At 49.3% G+C, this 18,481-nt stretch overlaps 1 protein-coding gene across 5 annotated transcripts in view; it reads left to right on the forward strand.

The window, feature by feature from the left end:
- The window catches only part of NF2 (NF2, moesin-ezrin-radixin like (MERLIN) tumor suppressor), a 90,823-nt gene that overhangs the window by 65,738 nt on the left and 6,604 nt on the right, over positions 1-18,481 (forward strand). The window contains exons 13-16 of one of the 5 annotated variants that reach the window (XM_012464952.3): positions 757-862; positions 4,090-4,217; positions 7,017-7,179; positions 9,070-9,129. In XM_012464952.3, coding sequence (XP_012320375.1) covers positions 757-862; positions 4,090-4,217; positions 7,017-7,179; positions 9,070-9,105 — 433 coding nt within the window. In that variant the 3' untranslated portion in view covers positions 9,106-9,129. Of the gene's footprint in view, positions 1-756; positions 863-4,089; positions 4,218-7,016; positions 7,193-9,069; positions 9,198-18,481 lie in introns of those variants that run through there. The other 4 variants (XM_012464951.3, XM_012464953.3, XM_012464950.3 and 1 more) reach the window with 4 other exon arrangements.

Genomic DNA, 18,481 nt, shown 5'->3' on the forward strand with positions numbered 1-18,481 from the left:
ATGTCATTCTGGGAATATGGTTTCTTTTTGCCTGTCCTGCTTCAGCCCCCTTGCTGTATGCAGGTCACACTCCCTGTGCATGGCAGATGAGAGGTGCAGAGAGCCTGCAGTTAGGGACTGGATAGAACACCCTGGTCTGCCATTTGGCTTTGGACTAGGGACTGCACACACACAACCTGTGATGCAGGTTGGGCCAGGTCCCTGTGCCAAGCCTCACATGCCGTGTCCACCCCAAGCCCCACAGGGTGAGGATCTTCACCAAGGTGCAGTGCCCTCAGTGACAGGGCTCATCTTCCTGCCAGAGAAAGTGGGCACAAGGCCCACAGGTGTTTTACCCGGGGGCTGTGAAGACGCAGCTCTTGCATATTCTGCCCTTTGCGATCCGATATAAGAACTTTGATCCTCCAGGCTTTTCCTTTGCCCAGCTTACTTTCACCCAAAAATAAAGCAGAGAAAGCTGCTGGTGCCTCCTCCAGCTCCTCCCTCTCCTGGCTGCAGACGGTCTGGTTTCTCTCATCCCTCACCAGTTTTCCTGCTCTTCCAGTTTAGATTTACCAGCTCAAACGAAAATCTTCAGGAATGTTGTCCTTGCTTTGGAAGTTTTCATGTAAATGTCCCTGTCCCACTGTCCTTTCTCGCCTCTTCAGGTACCATCCTCAGGGTTAACCAAGGTCTCTCCTTTGCACAGGTAGGGTGGGGTCTTTTCCCTCCACCTGCCCTGTTCTGTGAAGCTGACATCTCCTCCTTTCCTTGCAGGGCCAAAGAGGCCGATCAGCTGAAGCAGGACCTGCAGGAAGCACGTGAGGCGGAGCGAAGAGCCAAGCAAAAGCTCCTGGAGATCGCCACCAAGCCCACGTACCCGGTGAGCCTGGGGGGTTGCCACCTGGGGCTGCCTTAGCCCTGGTGATCTTCTCTTTCCTCTCGGCCCTTTGGTTCATCTGGCAGTGCCTTCGGGCTGACCATTCAAGTAAACACATGGCAGGATGAGAGGTGCAGAGAGCCTGCGGTTAGGGACTGGGTAAAACACCCTGGTCTGCCATTTGGCTTTGGACTAGTTAGTTGTCTCTCTGGTTGCCTAGATTATAGGCAACAGTGCCTTTTCCAGCTCTGGAATCTTTTTCATGTTCTAAGTAATATAGTCCCAAATTATCCTCAAGAGAATTTGCTCTCTTGCCTCTTAATGCTGAGCTGAATGTAATCTTCAACTATCAGTATATACCATATATCATAATTATAGTTTTGAGAAGGGATTGGCTGTACATCTCAGAGTGAATTATTGCTGTGCAAGAACGAGCAGCCAATCTCAGTTTCAGGACAGAGAGGCAGACTTCCTATTAAATGGGGTCACAAAATGAATAGAAGCCTCTTTCCTTCCTTTCTTCTGTGCATTCAGTTTGGCACTTTTTTTTTTTTTTTTTTTTTTGCATATTTGTTCTGCGTCCACATAGTGCGACGTAGTTGGAAGTCTCTATCCTGACAGGTGTTCTCAGGGTGCACAGGTGCCTAGAGGAGGAGGACGCAGCCCAGCCTGGAGGGGCAGGAGAGGCTCAGTATGGTGTCTGCACTGAAGCTTGAAGTAGGAGCAGGAAGTAGCCAGGTGGAGAAGAGAACATAGGGTATTCAGGATGAGGGCACAGATGCACACATGGCCCAGACACACACAGCACAGTCATGCACATGGCACATCCACACACAGCACGGACACACACACACACACACCCGTACATACATTCATGCACATGGCACAGGCACATACATGACACAGATGCACACAGGGCACCAGAGGCACAAGCTGCCTGGGGTTCGAGGTGGGGGAAATGTAAGCAGTTTGCTGTTGTCATATATCCTGGTTCTCTGTTACTATGTAACAACCCACCCAAGCCAACCGTGTGGCCCAAAACAACCCTTTATTAGTACCTCTGGTGGCTTGTTGGGTTGACTGGGCCAGACAGAGATCCTTGCTGGGGATCTCTCTGGTGGTCACAGCCAGATGGTAGCTGGGACTGGAGTCATCTGAGCCCTCAGCTTGGCTGAACACCTGAGATGTGTGTGTTGTTTTTATTTATTATTACTATTTTATTTATTTATTTATTTAGAGAGTTTCACTCTGTCGCCCAGGCTGGAGTGCGGTGGCACTATCTCGGCTCAGTGCAACTTCCACCTCCTAGGCTCAAGCGATCCTCCCGCCTCTTATCTTTTGAGAAGCTGGGACCATAGGTGTGCGCCACCATGCCCAGCTAATTTTGTGTGTGTGTGTTTGGTAGGGTTTTGACATGTGACCCAGGCTGATCTCAAACTCCTAAGCTCAAGTGATCTGCTCGCCTCAGCTTCCCAAAGTGCTGGGATTATGGGTGTGAGCCACTGCGCCCAGTCTATGTGTGTTGTTTTTAAAATATACACTGGAGCAAACTTTATACACTGCTGTATCCACTCTTTCCTCTTAGCAGTCAATCCTGGAGAAGATGATCCATATCAGCTTTTTAATCATGTTTTATTGTGTGGATGGATTGTAATTCATTTAACCAGTCCCTCACGGATGAGTATTTAGTCTGTTTTCTTTTGCAATTTTGAACAAAATAGCACTGAACATCCCTGAACACAAATCTTGACACACACACACGTGGATATATTGGTAGAATAAATTCTCATAATAGAACTATGGGGTCAAATTTTCCATTTTGATACTCTCCAAAGAAGTCGTACCAGTTCATGGTCTCACTAGTGGTGCAGCAACTAGAACTCGTTTTTTCTGGAAATTTTTATGACATATAACATACATATAGAGAAGTGCCGAAATTACAACTATACAGCTTGAAGAATTTCCACAAACTGAACATACCCATGTACCCAGCACCCAGATCAGAAAACAGGATGTCCCTGGCACCCCAGGAGCCTTCTCTTGCCACCCTTGCAGACGATCTGTCTCAGGCCTTGAAAGTGTCTCAAATGAATGTTCCAAGCCTCTGCTCTTTCCCAGACACTGTCCTGGACTCAGTAAGGTATCCAAGGATGAAAAAGAGACAGATCGTTCACAGGAAACTTGCAAATAGTAGAAAGACACAGCCAAAAAGAAATCTTTTACAGGGAGGAATTGCTGTAAAAAGAGCCATTAGAGAACCGTAAACACAGCGTTAAGGGACAGCAAAGAAAAGGGTTGCTGGCCGGCTGGGAGGAGCTAGAAAGGCTTTGGTGAGAGACTGTGGTATTTGAGAAGAGCCTTGAAAGAGGGATGAAGTATAAGGAGGAGAAATGGGGTAGGCAAGGGTACGGAAATGGGAAAGCAGTAGTCCAGGGGATCATAAAAAGTACTGTCTGGGACTTAGTAGGGCAAATTGTGGGAGAAGCCGGGGAGCTAGATTGGGGCCCTCTTTAGAAGACCCTTTGTTCCGGGATGAAAGTAAAAAAAAAAAAAATCTAATTTCATCACTCCTGCTTCAAGCCGTACTCTGGTTCCATTGTCCAAGCCCAAACCCCTCAGTGGGCAGGTGGAGCCCTTTGTGGTGGTGCCCATCTCCCACCCCTCCTCTCCACATGGCAGACTCCTGGTACCCTCACTGCCCAACCTGCTGCCATGCCTCCCACCGGCAAACCTTCTGGCACCGTCTGGGATCTCAGCAAAAGCAGCATCTCTTCTAGCCTCTGTTCACTCCCTGGCTACAGTGTTCACTTTATTTAACAGTGATGATCTGTGAACACATCTATTTCCTGAACAAGACTTTCAGCTGCTCAGAGCCAGGGACGATGTCTTGTTTTCAGCATCTCCAGCCCCTCACAAAGGGCCCAGGAGTTTCCTAAATGAAAAAGCGAGTAGGAGTTTGTGTTTGATTCAACGGAGCATGAAGAACTTTTAAAAATTTGAAGGATGAGGGATGATTTTCCTGGATTTGTATTCTTTGGTATTGTCCACCTGGTAGTGGCAAATATGGAGGAACTGAAGTGGAGGGATGGGGGCTCATGGTGGCACTGGGAGGTGGGACCTGAGTTGTGCCCATCGCCTCTGTGGCTGCTGGAGGATTGGTTGTCAACACAGTAGTGCCCTTCTGTTCTTGTATGATCCAAAGCTCCTAATCTGAGATTTCTCATTAATAGCCCATGAACCCAATTCCAGCACCGTTGCCTCCTGACATACCAAGCTTCAACCTCATTGGTGACAGCCTGTCTTTCGACTTCAAGGATACTGACATGAAGCGGCTTTCCATGGAGATAGAGAAAGAAAAGTATGTAGCACCCTGTGCCCTGCTGTGGGCAGCCGTGAACTAGAGTGAGTGACAGGGGCCATGGGAGGCCGGGGCAGAGGTGAGGGGTCGCTGCAGCAGCCTGCCATTAGCTCCTGCAAAGGTTTCCTCTGTTCTTACTCCCTGGAGGAAGAATTTCCTTAATCAGAAATTAAGGGACAACAGAGCAGCATTCATTCTTCCAGGATAAAAATAACACTTGACTGGTGACCTGGCATTTATGATGCCTCCAAACCTCATCTAAAGTGTAGGACTGGGTTGTTAGCATCTCTGGGTCGGTTCAGCTGCCGTTGTACTAGACTGTGGTCGTCTCCTAGTTGCATTCTCCAGCAATTGGGATCTGTGGTGGTTCCCACGTCTAGAACGAGCAACGGTGAGAACAGACTCAGGCTCTAGGCTGAAGAAGGCTGACAGCCAGGTGGGGCCCGCTTTGCTGCATCAGGTGGCACTGGCCAGGGCCCCAGCACGGCCTGATCATGGCAGCTTTTGCTGAGCTGCCCTCTACGCAGCCTCTGTCTTCCCTTGATGGTGAGTAGAAGTGGGTCAGAGATGGAAAGGATCCCCACTGCTGAGGCAGTCTAAGCGAGGGCCCCTAGTTCCCAGAACTAGCGGTTAACTGCTGCCGCCTGCCGGAGGACGACCATAGTAGCCAGCATGCATCGAGTTTCTATGTGTCAGGGGTTTTGGCTTTTGTCCATTTAATTCCTACTAGTTAACAAACATCAAACTGACATCAAAGTAGGTTTTCATGTCCCCATTTTCTAAGTGAGAACTCGGATTTAGAGAGTTTAATGAACTCCCCCAGCATCACACAGCTGATGCAGAGGAGCCCCGGGGTTAAATCCCCTCACCCACCTGACTCTGCAGCCCATGTGCTTTCCCCATGGGTAGCATCCTCAGGAAAACCCTTTGGGGAAAGTGTCTCCATGGAGTCCAGCACGAGCAACCACAACCCAGGCTGTTTCTCTTTGGGCTCTCACACTTAGGGTATAGCTAAGTAGCCAGTGAACCAGAGCCTCTAGCCATCATATCTGCTGTCCATGTTCCTTTCACCATTATCCAGACATATATATTTATGTGGTTGGGACTGGGGATGGGATGAAGCTATTCTGTGTCTGCTATTTTATAGTTTGTATTTTGTTACTATCTTAGTTTGTTTTGGCTATTGTAACAAAATACCAGAGGCTGGGTAGCTTATAGACAACAGAAATTTATTTCTTAGCCAGGCACGGTGTCTCATGCCTGTAATTCCAGCACTTTGGAAGGCCAAGGCGGGCAGATGTCTTGAGCCAGGAGTTCAAGACCAGCCTGGGCAACATGGCAAAGCCCCATTTCTACTAAAAATACACAAATTAGGTGGGTGCAGTGTCACATGCCTGTGGTCCCAGCTACTCACAAGGCTGAGGTGGGAGGATTGCTTAAGCCTCGGAGGCAGAGGTTGCAGTAAGCTCAGATCTCACTACTGCACTCCAGCTGGGGCAGCAGAGAGACACCTGTCTCAAAAGAAAAAAAAGAAAGAAATTGATTTCTTACAGTTCAGGAGGTTGGGAAGGCCAAGATCAAGGCGTGGGCAGAGGTAGAGTCTGCCTGGTTCATAGTCGGCGCCTTGTCACTATGTGCTCACGCAGTGGAAGGGATGAGGGGTCTCTCTGGAGCCTCTTTTATAAGGGCGCTAATTCCATTTGTGAGGCTTTACCCTCATGACCTCCCAGAGGTCCCACCTCCTAACACCTTCATACTGGCGATTAGGTTTCAACGTAGGAGTTTAGAGGAGACACAAACATTCAGCCCATAGCACTTCTTACCCTTGCACATGTTGACAGAGTCTCTCTACTAACCATGGCAATCCCTACAGAGTGTTTCTTGATATTTGTGTTGCATGGTTTTTCTGGCCATGCCCTTGTAGTTGGATACTTTGTGGGTGGTTTCTAGATTTTCACCATCATAGATGCTGTCACTCAGTGTATCTGTTCTCAGGTGAGGGTGGGGATCTTTTTTTCTTTGCATTCCGTGAGCTTCTGAGTGAGCTTCTGTCATCTTCAGATGAAGTCTCAGAACATGTGGGAGTATGGATGTGGCCTATCAAAAGAAATCATGTGAGGCTGGGCACTGTGGCTTATGCCTGTAATCCCAGCACTTTCAGGCCAGGAGTTCAAGACCAGCCTTGGCAGCATAGCAAGATCCTATCCAAAAGAAAAAAAAAAGAGGTTATTGAATTACTGCTCCAAGAAGGGTCGAGACAAGGAGCTTGTTCTGGGTTGCCAGGAAGTTTGTTTCATGTTTTTGTTTTTGTTTTTGGTACAGAATGAAAAGCCCTCTGTGACAGCTGGTATTTGTAGAGCCCCCTATGAGAATTTACTGAGGGCTTTCCTACTCTTTTTCTTTTCTTTTTTTCTCTTCTCTTTTTTCTTTTTTTTTAATAGACACAGGATCTCGTTATGTTTCCCAGGCTGGTCTCCAATTCCTGGGCTCAAGCAATCCTCCTGCCTCAGCCACCCAAAGTGCTGGGATTACAGGGGAGCCACTGTGCCTGGCCTCCTACACTTTTTTAAACTTAATCCTGACCACGGCCTGTGATCATTATCCCAATTTTAATGATGAGGAAACATTCATAGCAGTGACCAGCCCAAGCTCCCACAGCCTGTGAGTGGCCAAGTAGAGATGTAAACCCCAGGCCTCAGACCCTAGGTCCCATACCAAGCAGCTTGTGGGCCACAGAGCATCTGAGCCATGTCTCACCGTCTGCCCAGACCCTGATGCACGATACCCTCTTGCTGGCAGAGTGGAATATATGGAGAAGAGCAAGCATCTGCAGGAGCAGCTCAATGAACTCAAGACAGAAATCGAGGCTTTGAAACTGAAAGAGAGGGAGACGGCCCTGGATATTCTGCACAACGAGAACTCCGACAGGGGTGGCAGCAGCAAGCACAATACCATTAAAAAGGTACCCAGGGTCTGTTTCTTGTATTTTGCTGATCAGGACAGTCGTTAATGAAATGTGAGGTTGGCATCTGGTTTCCTCAGTAGCCAAGTCACTAGACTGTTGGCATCTTTTGTACGTTCTTAGTTGAGGAAATTTTTTTACTTATGCCAGAAAGGGAATTTTAATCTGCCAATGACTGTGAACCCATTGGCTTGATGGAAGTTGAGCTTGTGTTAAAAGCTCTGATGTAATCAACCCCTGTTACAGGGTGGGTTTTGAGCCATCATTTAGCAGTAAAGCATAATGCCCTTTTAAACCAAGGGGTGTTACGCCCAGGGAGCTGCTTTACTTAATGAGAAAGCAGAATGAAATGGAGGGTATTGAGAATGGACTTTCCCTCTAGACTTGCTGTGTCTTTAAGTGGCAAGGACTATAAAACCAAACTGAATTTTTAACATGTTTTCCTACTTAAAAGGAAGCATCTAGGAGAGGACCCCTTTGTTTTAAAAGAGAAGACTTCATTACGTTGCAAATGGTTTCATATCTTTCTCTGTATTTTGAGCTTTCAGCATTGTTGAGATTCAGAAGCTAAATTCCATATTAATTATCAGCCCAAGAGCATACCTCTCTCATTTGGGCCAAGCAGAAGGGTCCTCTCTTGCCAAATAATGCTCTGCTTTTAACTGATAGTCCTGAATCAGGTTAACTCCTGTAAAATAGGTATTATTAAGATAAGACTGTCGGCCGGGCGCAGTGGCCCACGCCTGTAATCCCAGCACTTTGGGAGGCCGAGGCAGGTGGATCACCTGAGGTCAAGAGTTCGAGACCAGCCTGACCAATATGGTGAAACCCCGTCTCTACTAAAATTACAAAAATTAGCTGGGCGTGGTGGTGTACGCCTGTAGTCCTAGCTACTAGGGAGGCTGAGGCAGGAGAAGCACTTGAACCCAGGAGGCGGAGGTTACAGTGAGCCAAGATCGCACCACTGCACTCCAGCCTAGGCAACAGAGCAAGACACCATCTCAAAAAAAAAAAAAAAGAGGACTGCCCATTGAGTAGGTAATACTGATATAGTTAATTTTTACTCTTTACCTCAGTCTTTAAAATGGGCTTCCAGTTTTACCTAAAGGGCTTCCCTTTAAGTTCCTGGGGTCTTGTCACTGTTGAGAGCTTAGTTTTCTTGCTTGTTTCTGGTAGCTCTAGATAGAAGAATGTATCCACCTCTTTTCCAAAAGTCTACAAGCCAATCCTGTTTTTGGTTAAGAGACTTTACCCGGTCAAGCAGTTGTTCTTCGGGAGGCCTCTGTGTTCAGTGGTTAGGCTGTATCTGAAAACTCCAGGGAATCTGTTTCTACCTGCCACTGTTGTTGGGGGCAGTAGGGAGCCCTGACTCCTACCTCTCGACTCCAGTCACAACTGGCACTGGGTAGAGGATTCCTTTAAATAGCGCAGCCTAGAAGGAAAGGCATGGCCACATTCCACATTGTTCTTTCCTCTGGCTTCAGTAATTTACTGGGCTTTCCTTCCAAAACAAAATTATTAAACAGTAAAGGGGAGTTCAAGGGAGGCCTCAGCCATTAAGGAAAGAGGTAAAATGATGACTGGGCCAATGAACCAATCAGCCTTTAAATGAGCTGCCTCAGACACCCTCCGTCACCCCTTACCTCCAACCTTGTCATCTGGGTCCCAGAAGCAGTCTCACCCTTTCCACCGCTGCCGTAATGAGCAGGGGCCTCAGCCACAGAAACCTGCAGTGCTGAAAGCTGAAGAGACCCCGTTCCAAGCCACTAAAACGAACAAAATCACTCATCACGATCTCAGGCCTATCCAAGCATTTTGCAAATGTCACTTGTGGCATTGTTGATATCACAGGGTGTTTTTGTTTTTCTTCATTTTATTTTTCTGGTTTAGCCTCAAGCCCAAGGCAGAAGACCTATCTGCATTTGAGCCCTCAAAGTAGGTTGTTCCCAGGTACTCTCTATGTGGTGATGGTACTGCCCTCTGTGATACTAACCCGTGCATGAGCTTGCCTGTCTCTGTCCTCGGGCCACGCTGAGCCCTCGCGAGGGCAGGTGGTGCCTGGGTACTGGCCGCAGCATGCTTTGAGTCTAAGGCAGGTGCCCGCCCTGTGAAGCCAGACCAGCCTCCAGGGCCCCAGAAGACTGCCTCGTTCCGAAGAGCATGTCATGGGGCTGTAGGACCAGCCATTCTTTCCATCTCATGTCATTCTTGGGCTGGGGAAGGTTATGGCTTCTTGTCCAGTCAGGTGTGTCTAAAAGTCCTTTGTCTTGGTGGCGTGCTCCTTAGATAAATAACCCTAGCATGGAAATGGGGTCAATCTGGGCACTTTTGAGACTGGTATCTTTAACTCGAGATCGAGACCTTTCATGCGGTGACAGCCTCTCAAGACCATGGTCACACCTGGCAGCTTCTGGTCATGGGGTGAAGGGGTTGCCTGTGCTGGCTCATTTTCCTTTAGAGCTTCCCCTTTCTATACACATCCCTTTTCTTTTCAAATAAAGCAAACCCAGAGCACAGGGTTCTGATGTTTGAGTCCATGGGGAGTGGCCTGTCTGTTCATCTGTGCTCAGCCGCCTCTGCTTCAGCTTCCTCTCCACAGGCTGAGCGGAGATGTGGTCGGAGTGAACTCACATTGGAACAGTGCAGTCACGGCACCCCTGAGAGGAGCGGCCACTGGTTGCTGAGTGAATTAACTGAATGTTTGCTGCTTTTCTTCTGCAACAGTTCATTATTCTTTCAGCATGCCTAGGCAGTGGAGAGAATTTATTTTGCCCAGTAATAAAATGACATCCTGCCTCTTCTTCTCACCTAATCCCCAGTAGTACCCATGCCAACAAGCCCCGCACCACCCACCAGCAGCCTGGGATGTGTCCTCTGGAGTCTTCCCCACAGTTTCTGCCTGTAGAATAGAATAAGCTCATTGGAAGCTTCCTACCAAAAAGAGATCTGGCGTAAGATAAGTCCTACTTGTGGTCGTTAATGTCATCAAGAGAGGTCAGCTGTTAAAGTCCCTGATAGATCTTATTATAAGGTACACTCGAGCTGTCAGTGGTTCCAAGAATCCATGGCATGAGCCCTGGTTCATATGTGACACTTTCTATTTAGCAGGCTCCTGTTTCTCCAGCTTTCATACCCACATTGGCATTGATACCCTGACACAGAACAGTGCGTGCTTTAAGCAGGGCAGTTACGGCCAGCATTGTCACAGGCAGGCCAGCTCACGGCACCCAGAGCAGTCAGGTGGACCCACCGTGGTTTACTGAACTTTGTGAACCACGGGGGCAAGCAGAAAACCCCACTGTATTCCAGCCAGTGCTGCCAGGTGCTCCCTCCATGGGCAGATGCTGCTCAACCCCAGTGTGATTTCCTCTTGCTTCTTTCTGTAATGATGCAGAATTCTTAAATTCTTCAGGTCCTGATTTTGACTGTCATTTCTCACTGAGCTTTTGCTACAGACAAAAGAAGTTTCATTTTTAGTTAAATTTGCACTGCTCTGAGGACATACATGAATGCATTTATTTATTCACTCATTTCAATGTCTTGATGTGAACTTGTTTTTAAAGCAGGCTGCCAGGCAGTTAATCAGATACTGGTTAATCAAGGGTTAGTAAAGGCATGGACTTAATATTTAAATGACAGGTGTTCTTTTAGCATCACTAGATTAAATAACGCTGCACGATTAAATTCTGCTGCACATGAAGTTCACTGCACGTTCCATTTTCTAGACTTTGGCAGTCCCTGTGGTCAGTGACCAGGACTGATGACCAGCCACATACCGGCACCAGGGTGGCTCTGGGGTGGTGCATGCTGTAGTCTGGCTGACACAAGCCTAACTGAAGAGAAGTGCTGCTTTCGGCTTGGATGTGGAGATACCTAGATATCAAGGGCAGAACTCCATCTAGAATGCCTGGGGATGAGAGATGCAAAGACTGGTAGTGAATGGAACAGTTTCCAGTGTCCCAAAAGCTCGCTAATCTGGGTTCAAACCAGCCTGCATTGGTGTTTGTTTTGTTTTGTTTTGTTTTCTTTTGTTTTGAGACAGTGTCTCTCTCTGTCACCCAGGCTGGTGTGATCTCAGCTCACTGCAACCTCCACTTCCCAGGCTCAAGTGATCCTCCTGCCTCAGCCTCCCAAGTAGCTGGGACTACAGGCACCAGCCACCACACTCAATTGATTTTTGTATTTTGTGTAGAGATGGGGTTTTGCCATGTTGCTCAGGCTGGTCTCGAACTCCTGAGCTCAGCTGATCCTTCTGCCTCTGCCTCCCAGAGTGCTGGGATTACCAAAGTGAGCCACTGTGCCTGGCCTGTTTTGTTATTAATATGGTTTTTGCTTTGTTTTGTTTTTTTGAGACAGGTTCTCAGTCTGTCACCCAGGTTGGCGACAGCCTCGACCTTTCTGGGCTCATGCGAACCTCCCAACTTAGCCTCCCAAGTAGCTGAGACTATAGGCACGTGCCACCATGCTTGACTGATTATTTTTATTTTTGTAAATATGGGTTTCCCCATGTTGTCCAGGCTGGTCCTGAACTCAGCTCAAGTGGTCTTCCCGCCACGGCCTCCCAAAATGCTGGGATTACAGACATGAGCCATCTTGCCTGGCAATTGTATTTGTCCTCACTTTCAGTACTCTTCTGCCTCACTGAGAGGTCTCAGAGCATGCTGTGTGGTTTCAGCAGTACCCATGGGGGCCGTGTAACATGAAGCTAATTCTAGGGGGTTGCCCTTAGGTTACAAGGGGTTACTGCATTCCCTCAGGAATGCTGAGTGGCCATCCACTCTGATTAACTGAGGTTCCCACTTCTCGGCCACTTTCTTTCTCTACAATTCTTACTTTCTTGAGGTATCGTGTCCTCACCTGCAAAAGGTGAATAAAAACAGTCTTTGCCCCCCAGGACTGTTGTGAGGAATAAACGAGGGAGTGTTCATGAAACACTCAGCGCACAGTCAGAGCTCAGTAAGGGCTTAAAACTCCGAAAAGGGAAAATCTGCTTGTGGTTCCACAGCAAAGGGCGAAGGACGGTGTTATGGGCACACTGCCACATCTAGGTACACAGCTCGTGCTGGGCATATTCATTCATTATATTAATTGCTACGTGGCTAGAAGTAAAAACTTTCAAAAAGCTATAATTAACTTCACTAGTTCCTTGTAAAATATGACTTGGGTTTGTAAGGATATCTTTTTCTCCTCTTGCTAATCTTAACTTCCTATATTTCCATTTTTCCCATTGATGATCAGTACAACTAGTTTGGCATTTGCATCTGAGTCAGAGCAGTGCTAGCGATCAAAAGCCGCCGTGGGGAACCTGGATTTGTTTCATTCTCAGAGGGAGTGACACGTGTTCTGGCATCTGAGCCTTCCAAGTGAGGGGAGTGAATCTGGCAGTCAGGCTGGGGTTGGGGGACACAGGGTGCCTTGAGCCTGACTTTAGTGCTTTCAGAGCCACAGTGCTGATGATGGGAGCGGTAGCTTGGTGTGGCATAACTGTGCCACCACACCTTGGAGGTGAAAATGCAGTCCTGGAATACATACATTCAGGGTCTTGCTTTCATCTCTTGAGAGGGGTTTCAGTCTCCCAGTCCTGCACTGGTCTGAGTGCCAGCAAACAGAGTCATCATTTGCATGCCCGTGGTCTCCCAGGGAGCACAGGATTTCAAAGGAAATTGATGGATGAGAAATCATGGGGGTGGTGGAGCTTAGAAAGCTTATTTCATTAGTAAATGGTTTGAACCGTCAAGGTCCAGCTGTGGTTTCCACTGATGGAGGAACAGGAAGAAGAGGAGCCTTGCATTTATCTCAAGCACCAGCAGCTTCTCTTGGATCAGGAAGACATAAAAGTTCAATGTCATCTTCAATTTGTGCGGGCTCCCTTTGGAGATGCAGAGCTGGTGAAGTGAAGTAGAACAGTTAAAAAAACACGTGGGGAAGTGATAAATCACACAGAGAGATTGCATATGCGGGAAAGGTGTCTCCCACAATTAAAACAAGTGGTCAGAGCCTCCCTGGCGACCTCTGGTCTGCATTGCCAGCCTGGAAGATGGCTGCTAAATTACTTAAATTTAATAGGTAGTTAATATGCCCAACCCTCCTTATGACCCTAGTGGGCCGAATGGCTCTGCTTGCTTTAGGAACTGGGCATTGTATGGTAGAACATCCTCAGCCTTGACATAAAAGGTAGCATACTGGCTCCCCAGCCCTGAACCTTCCCTTTCTTGTTGCTGGAGCAAAGCAGGGGTAAGATGGGGAAGGAAAGAAAGAGGAGTGGGGAGTGGGACGGGGAGCAAGGATGTACAGGGAGCAGCGGCACCACCAGATGTGGGCATAGCACTCATGGAAGACATTGCCGTGGCTATCCGAACTCCGACTCTCCACCCACTGGCTCTGTGGATGCACTGGGAAGGCATGAGGAACTGCGGGTAGCACTCCTCCCAGATATGACACCTTGGGCTCATCCCTGAAGGCCACTCCCACCACTCGCACACACTGAGTTTCTGGGGTCTTGTCACTGTCGAGAGCTTAGTTTTCTTTTTTCTGGTAGCTCTAGATAGAAGAATGTATTGGCCTCTTTTCCAAAAGTCTACAAGCCAATCCTGTTTTTGGTTAAGAGACTTCACCCGGTCAAGCAGTTGTTGTTTGGGAGGTGTTGAAGAGACTGCCTGGCCTGCCGAGAGTATTTTACGACCATTTGGAAGTGCCTGAGGATATTACCAGGCCTTATTTGATGCAGTAAAACATCCCATTTGGCCCCTCGGCACTGAAGATACGTTTCAGTGCAGCTCTCCTCCAGTGCCAGATTTGCTGCTGCAGCAGTGGGAGGGAAGAGCCGGGATGCAAACTCATTCCGCGGGCCGAGGTTCTGTTCTCATGATCCTTGCTGTGATTTCTCTTTTGATGTTGGCAATTTTAAAATGACATCAGTCTATCTGGATCTTTTTCCTAAGGCACTTGCTCAGACCACTCAGTAGATACCATTTAGCCGCCACCTGCCCAGTGAGGTGAATTAGGCCCATTAGGCCATTTTTCAGGCGAAGGAATGGAGGAGTGAGGGCCCCGCTGGCGCCACAGGGCAGCCTGTGAAACAGGCAGACAGGTTTCCAGGTGGCTTCTGCCACTTTGGGTCCCTCAGGGATTAATACACAAAAAGGGCCCCTGGGGTTTTCCATGGCAAATTTCTCTTGAGAGCAGATAAAGTAGCTAATACCAAATTGGATTTGTTCTTTGGGGTGGACTTGGCCTTTCATTCCACCTCTGTGTAGGATAAGTGTGTGGATAGTGCTGCCACTGTGCACGTCACCAGATGGCATTTGGGTGCAATCTGTCCCCAGTGAGACTGCAGAAAAGCTTGATCTGGCCACCTCACACAGCCATCCCCCTTCACTGGCCCTTCCTCTTGGCTCATTTGGAAGGGGGGAAGTTTCCCACACCCCAAACCAAAGATCCTTTTGGAATTTGCTGCTACTGGATTTGGCTGTCACCTTTCTGCTCCGAGTCTGCTTTCTCCCTGTGGATCCGCGTGCCAGAGGATCTGCGTGTCCTTTTGTGTCTACACCCTCCCCCGCTCCTTCGTTTTCAATATGTAGTAGCAGAGAGAAAGTATAACATGATTTTAGGGCTCGCATTTCAATTCCACTGCATTTTTATGGGACAAGCAGAGACCCAGCGCCTGGAGTTATTAGGTTAGTATCTAAAATGGGTTCAGCGCTGTGAGTCTTATTGTTTAAAATGAATGAGATGGTCCTCTGCCGCCTTCTTTTCTCCTCCCTTGGGATGAGTGGATTGAGGCAAAGCCCCCAGAGATGAGCTAAAGGAATCCTGGCGCTCTGATTAGTTTTGTTCCCCGGCTTAATTGTACCTCTTCCTTTCTCTCACTTTGATAGCCAAAGTGGCTCTGTGTCTCCCCCCACCTCCCCTTGCTTTAGGAACAAGATGATCACAATGCAGCCTTGTGAATCAATTTTCTCTCTGTGCTGATGAAAGTGTAATTCATTCTTAATCAAGCAGCCTTGCTGCTGCAGGATTCATGCCGGAATACATTTAGTTACCCTCCCATCACTTTGGGAAACTATCCCCCAAAAGGACTTTTAGAGGAGAGCTGGAAGGAGAGTTGGCAGTGTGCCTCGTGCTGTGGTTTTCCAGCAGGGGGCACTCTCAGGAACGATGCTGGTGGAGGCTTTGTAGCTGGAAGCCTTCTTCTGCTGGCAGGGCAGCAGGGAAATGTTTCTCACAGGTGCCTTCCAGGCTTGCTTTCTCCAGACCCTGGGACCATTTCTCAGGAGTACCTTAATGGCCCACCCAAAATCCTCAGGTAGCAGTGAGCAGGAATAGTTGAAGATGCAGATGACATGCCTGGGTTAGAGAGTGCCGGCTGGGTACCAGTTTCTTTTAATCAGCCGCCTCTGTCTTTTTAAGTAGACAGATGTGTCTCCTGAATCTGAACTTGTTTAGATCAGGTAGATGTGTCTGTTTTTGTCACACCACACACAATTTGGGGAGTGTAAGGAGGTGCAGCTCTGCCAGGATGGAACTTTCCTAAGTTTTCCCCTGCCCTCTCACAGCCTGCTAGCTGTCACAAACAGCTGGCAGTTTTATGGAGAGGTGGGCAGGGGGAAAGGGACTCTGCCAGGGCTGAGTCTCGATGTTGGGCAAGAAGGAAGAGCCAGGCCCCAACAAGTGGATCAGCTGTGAAGATGAACAGTAAGATAGCAACAAAGCCTCACAGATCTGCCCCAGAGGAAGAAAAGGAAGTTCATCTTCTCAGAATGGAATTGGATTAGTGACAGACTTGAGCAGCCGGTTCAGTTGAGAGAGAACTTAATTCCTCCTGTGTTATTCACGTGGCTGATTCTAATCAGATGTGAAGAGACAGCTGGAGGAGAGCAGTGGGTCAGCCCGTGCCTGGGGCGGAGGCTTCATGTTCTTGTGGGCATATTCAGGGAACTGGCAGGAGCGCTTTGGGTTGAAGACTCTGAGCAGGGCCCTTGGGTTTATAGCCTGCCCAAGGAGCTGGGCCCGGCTGCAGGACTCCCATGGTTGGACCTCATCTAGATTCAGTGAGAGTTTTGAAGGAGAGCGCATGGCAGATGTCACTGGTCACACTCACCAGAGCTTGACCCACTCGTCTTCAGAAGGATTCAAAGGCAGTTGACCAGACTTGGTAGGTCCCAGACTGGTGCAGACATTGTCCTCGAGACCCTGCTTGTACACCCTGAGGTGCTCCTGCTTCATCACCTGCTGAAATTTGGAGACCTCCTCTTCCTGGATAACCCTCAACATACACATTGTGCATGCAAGGAATTCCCCACCCTCCAGGGGACTCCACTTTCCAGGCAGGCAAGGCTGGGGAGGGGAGGGCTGTTCCTGGATTGCCAAAGGGAGCACGGGCATTTTTGTTTGGAATTCAGAGAGGGGATGGGACTCACCAGAGTGGCTTCAGGGCTCTCAACTCACAGTGCAACATAGGACAAGGGAGGGCCTTCATGGGACTCTCTCCACAGCACCTTCTGGCTCTAGCAAACAGTTGTTGCTGGGCACTGTAGAGGGAGCCGGGCTGGTCACTGAGCTGGAAGATATACCTAACACTGGCGGGCCTGCACACCTTAGGGTATGAGAGCATCTCAGGGGAACCAGGAAACTTGTTAGCCGGTTTTCATGTATTTAAAAAGAAGACGCGGAGGCAGAGTTGATCTTATGAAGGGCTAGCTTTTTGCCATTTCTTCTGAGCTTTTGCCTGTTCCTTTGTGAATACATCCTGCCTGTGGCTGTGCTGCAAATGTGGCAGCCAGTGAGCTTTCTAGAAGCAGCAGATGGTGAAAAATCCACAGGTGAGGAGCCTGCCCATTGGAGGGGTGAGGCAGTGCCCAGGCAGGGCGTACAGGTGGCAGAGCTGTTTGTGTGCCCCACAGGGAGGCTTCCCAAGCTCTCTGTAGAAAAACTTCCCGAGGGCAAATGGCTCCCCTGAGCTTCTACCTGCAGGAAAGAAGCCTAAGGACTCTCCTTGTCTCACTGCCTGCCTTCCTTACCTGCTGGGGTCTGAGATAAAGGATACGCAGAGGTGGAAGCAGAGCCATGGGCGTGGCTGGGAGGGCCGCTCCAGCAGCAGGGAGAACCATTGTGCAGTCAATTCTGACTCCGGGGTTCCTGTGGGGATTGGAAACCACAGGAATTGCACAAGGAGGGTAAAGGGTGGGGTGGCAGCAGCCAGGTCTGTCTATGGGCCGAGCAGTGGTGGTAGAAGGCTCCTAGGGCCCTTGGGCAGCAGCCCTTGCTGACCAGCGCAGCCAGGTCTCAGCCACCTCGGTCTGGTGGGTCTGCCTTCCCTCTGACCGCCTCAATGCCTTCTGGAAGACTGTGACTCTCTCTCCTCTTTCCCACTGGCCGTGGTGCCTTCCTACTTCTGTGTGGGCAGACTGATTTCCCTCTCTACATTTCCTTGCGGCTGAGGTGAAGTTCCTGCTCTTGCAAGATAAGAGGTGGGGCTGAGGTGCTGCAGTGCAGCTGGGGTGGGGCCCAGGCAGCAGCCCACCCACCTGAGAGCACTCTGCATCCTAATCAGCACATGCTCGAGTCACTGGAATCTGGTGCTGCTGGCGCTGCCAGAACCCTCCCCTGGCACCTCGAGGGGACAGCCACCATGCTCTCGGGTGGAAGATCCAGGAATTCTTGGAGCCAACATTGCACAAATGGCCAGGAGCCTCTCAAGGCCCCCACAGCCTGGGCTCCCTGCCTGGGTAAGTGGCCAGAGGCCTCATGGGGGCATCACTTGGCCTGCCTGGTAGGCATGGTGGCCAGCACCATATGTGACCCTGCTGTTGCCTGCACCCCTTCCTAACGAGCACCCTGTTCCCCCCTGGAAGGAGAGGAGCTAGGACTGGGGAGGGGAGAAACGTGGCGCTGCTATTAGCAATACAGCTGCTGAGTTCCACCATGCGGCAGGCGCAGTGCTGAGCGCATCACACCCCACCCCACAAGGAAAGGGCTACCATCGCTCCCGCTTCACAGTGAGGAACTGAGGCCAGAGGGGAGCAAGTGACCTGCCCAGGGCCACACAGCTGGTCAGTGGCCCAGCTGGGCCTTGTACCAGGAGCTGACTGTGCCTGTGTCTGACTGAAAGTGGCTGTTAATCTCAGAAACCTGAGTGGAGACACTGGGCTTACATCCTTGCATTTAAACCCTCTCCCTTGCCGCAGTAGTTCTCTGGCAGCCAAATCTCTTCCTCCTTTCTTCCTTAGTGACCATCCTGGTTCCCGTCATCACAGGGCACATAACTCCTGGCCCTTCTCCAATTACATTTAGGGAGAAGCCC

This window comes from Aotus nancymaae, unplaced genomic scaffold (genome assembly GCF_030222135.1).
Source record: "Aotus nancymaae isolate 86718 unplaced genomic scaffold, 86718_ANA_hifiasm-v0.15.2.pri h1tg000076l, whole genome shotgun sequence".
Classification (NCBI taxonomy): Eukaryota; Metazoa; Chordata; class Mammalia; order Primates; family Aotidae; genus Aotus; species Aotus nancymaae.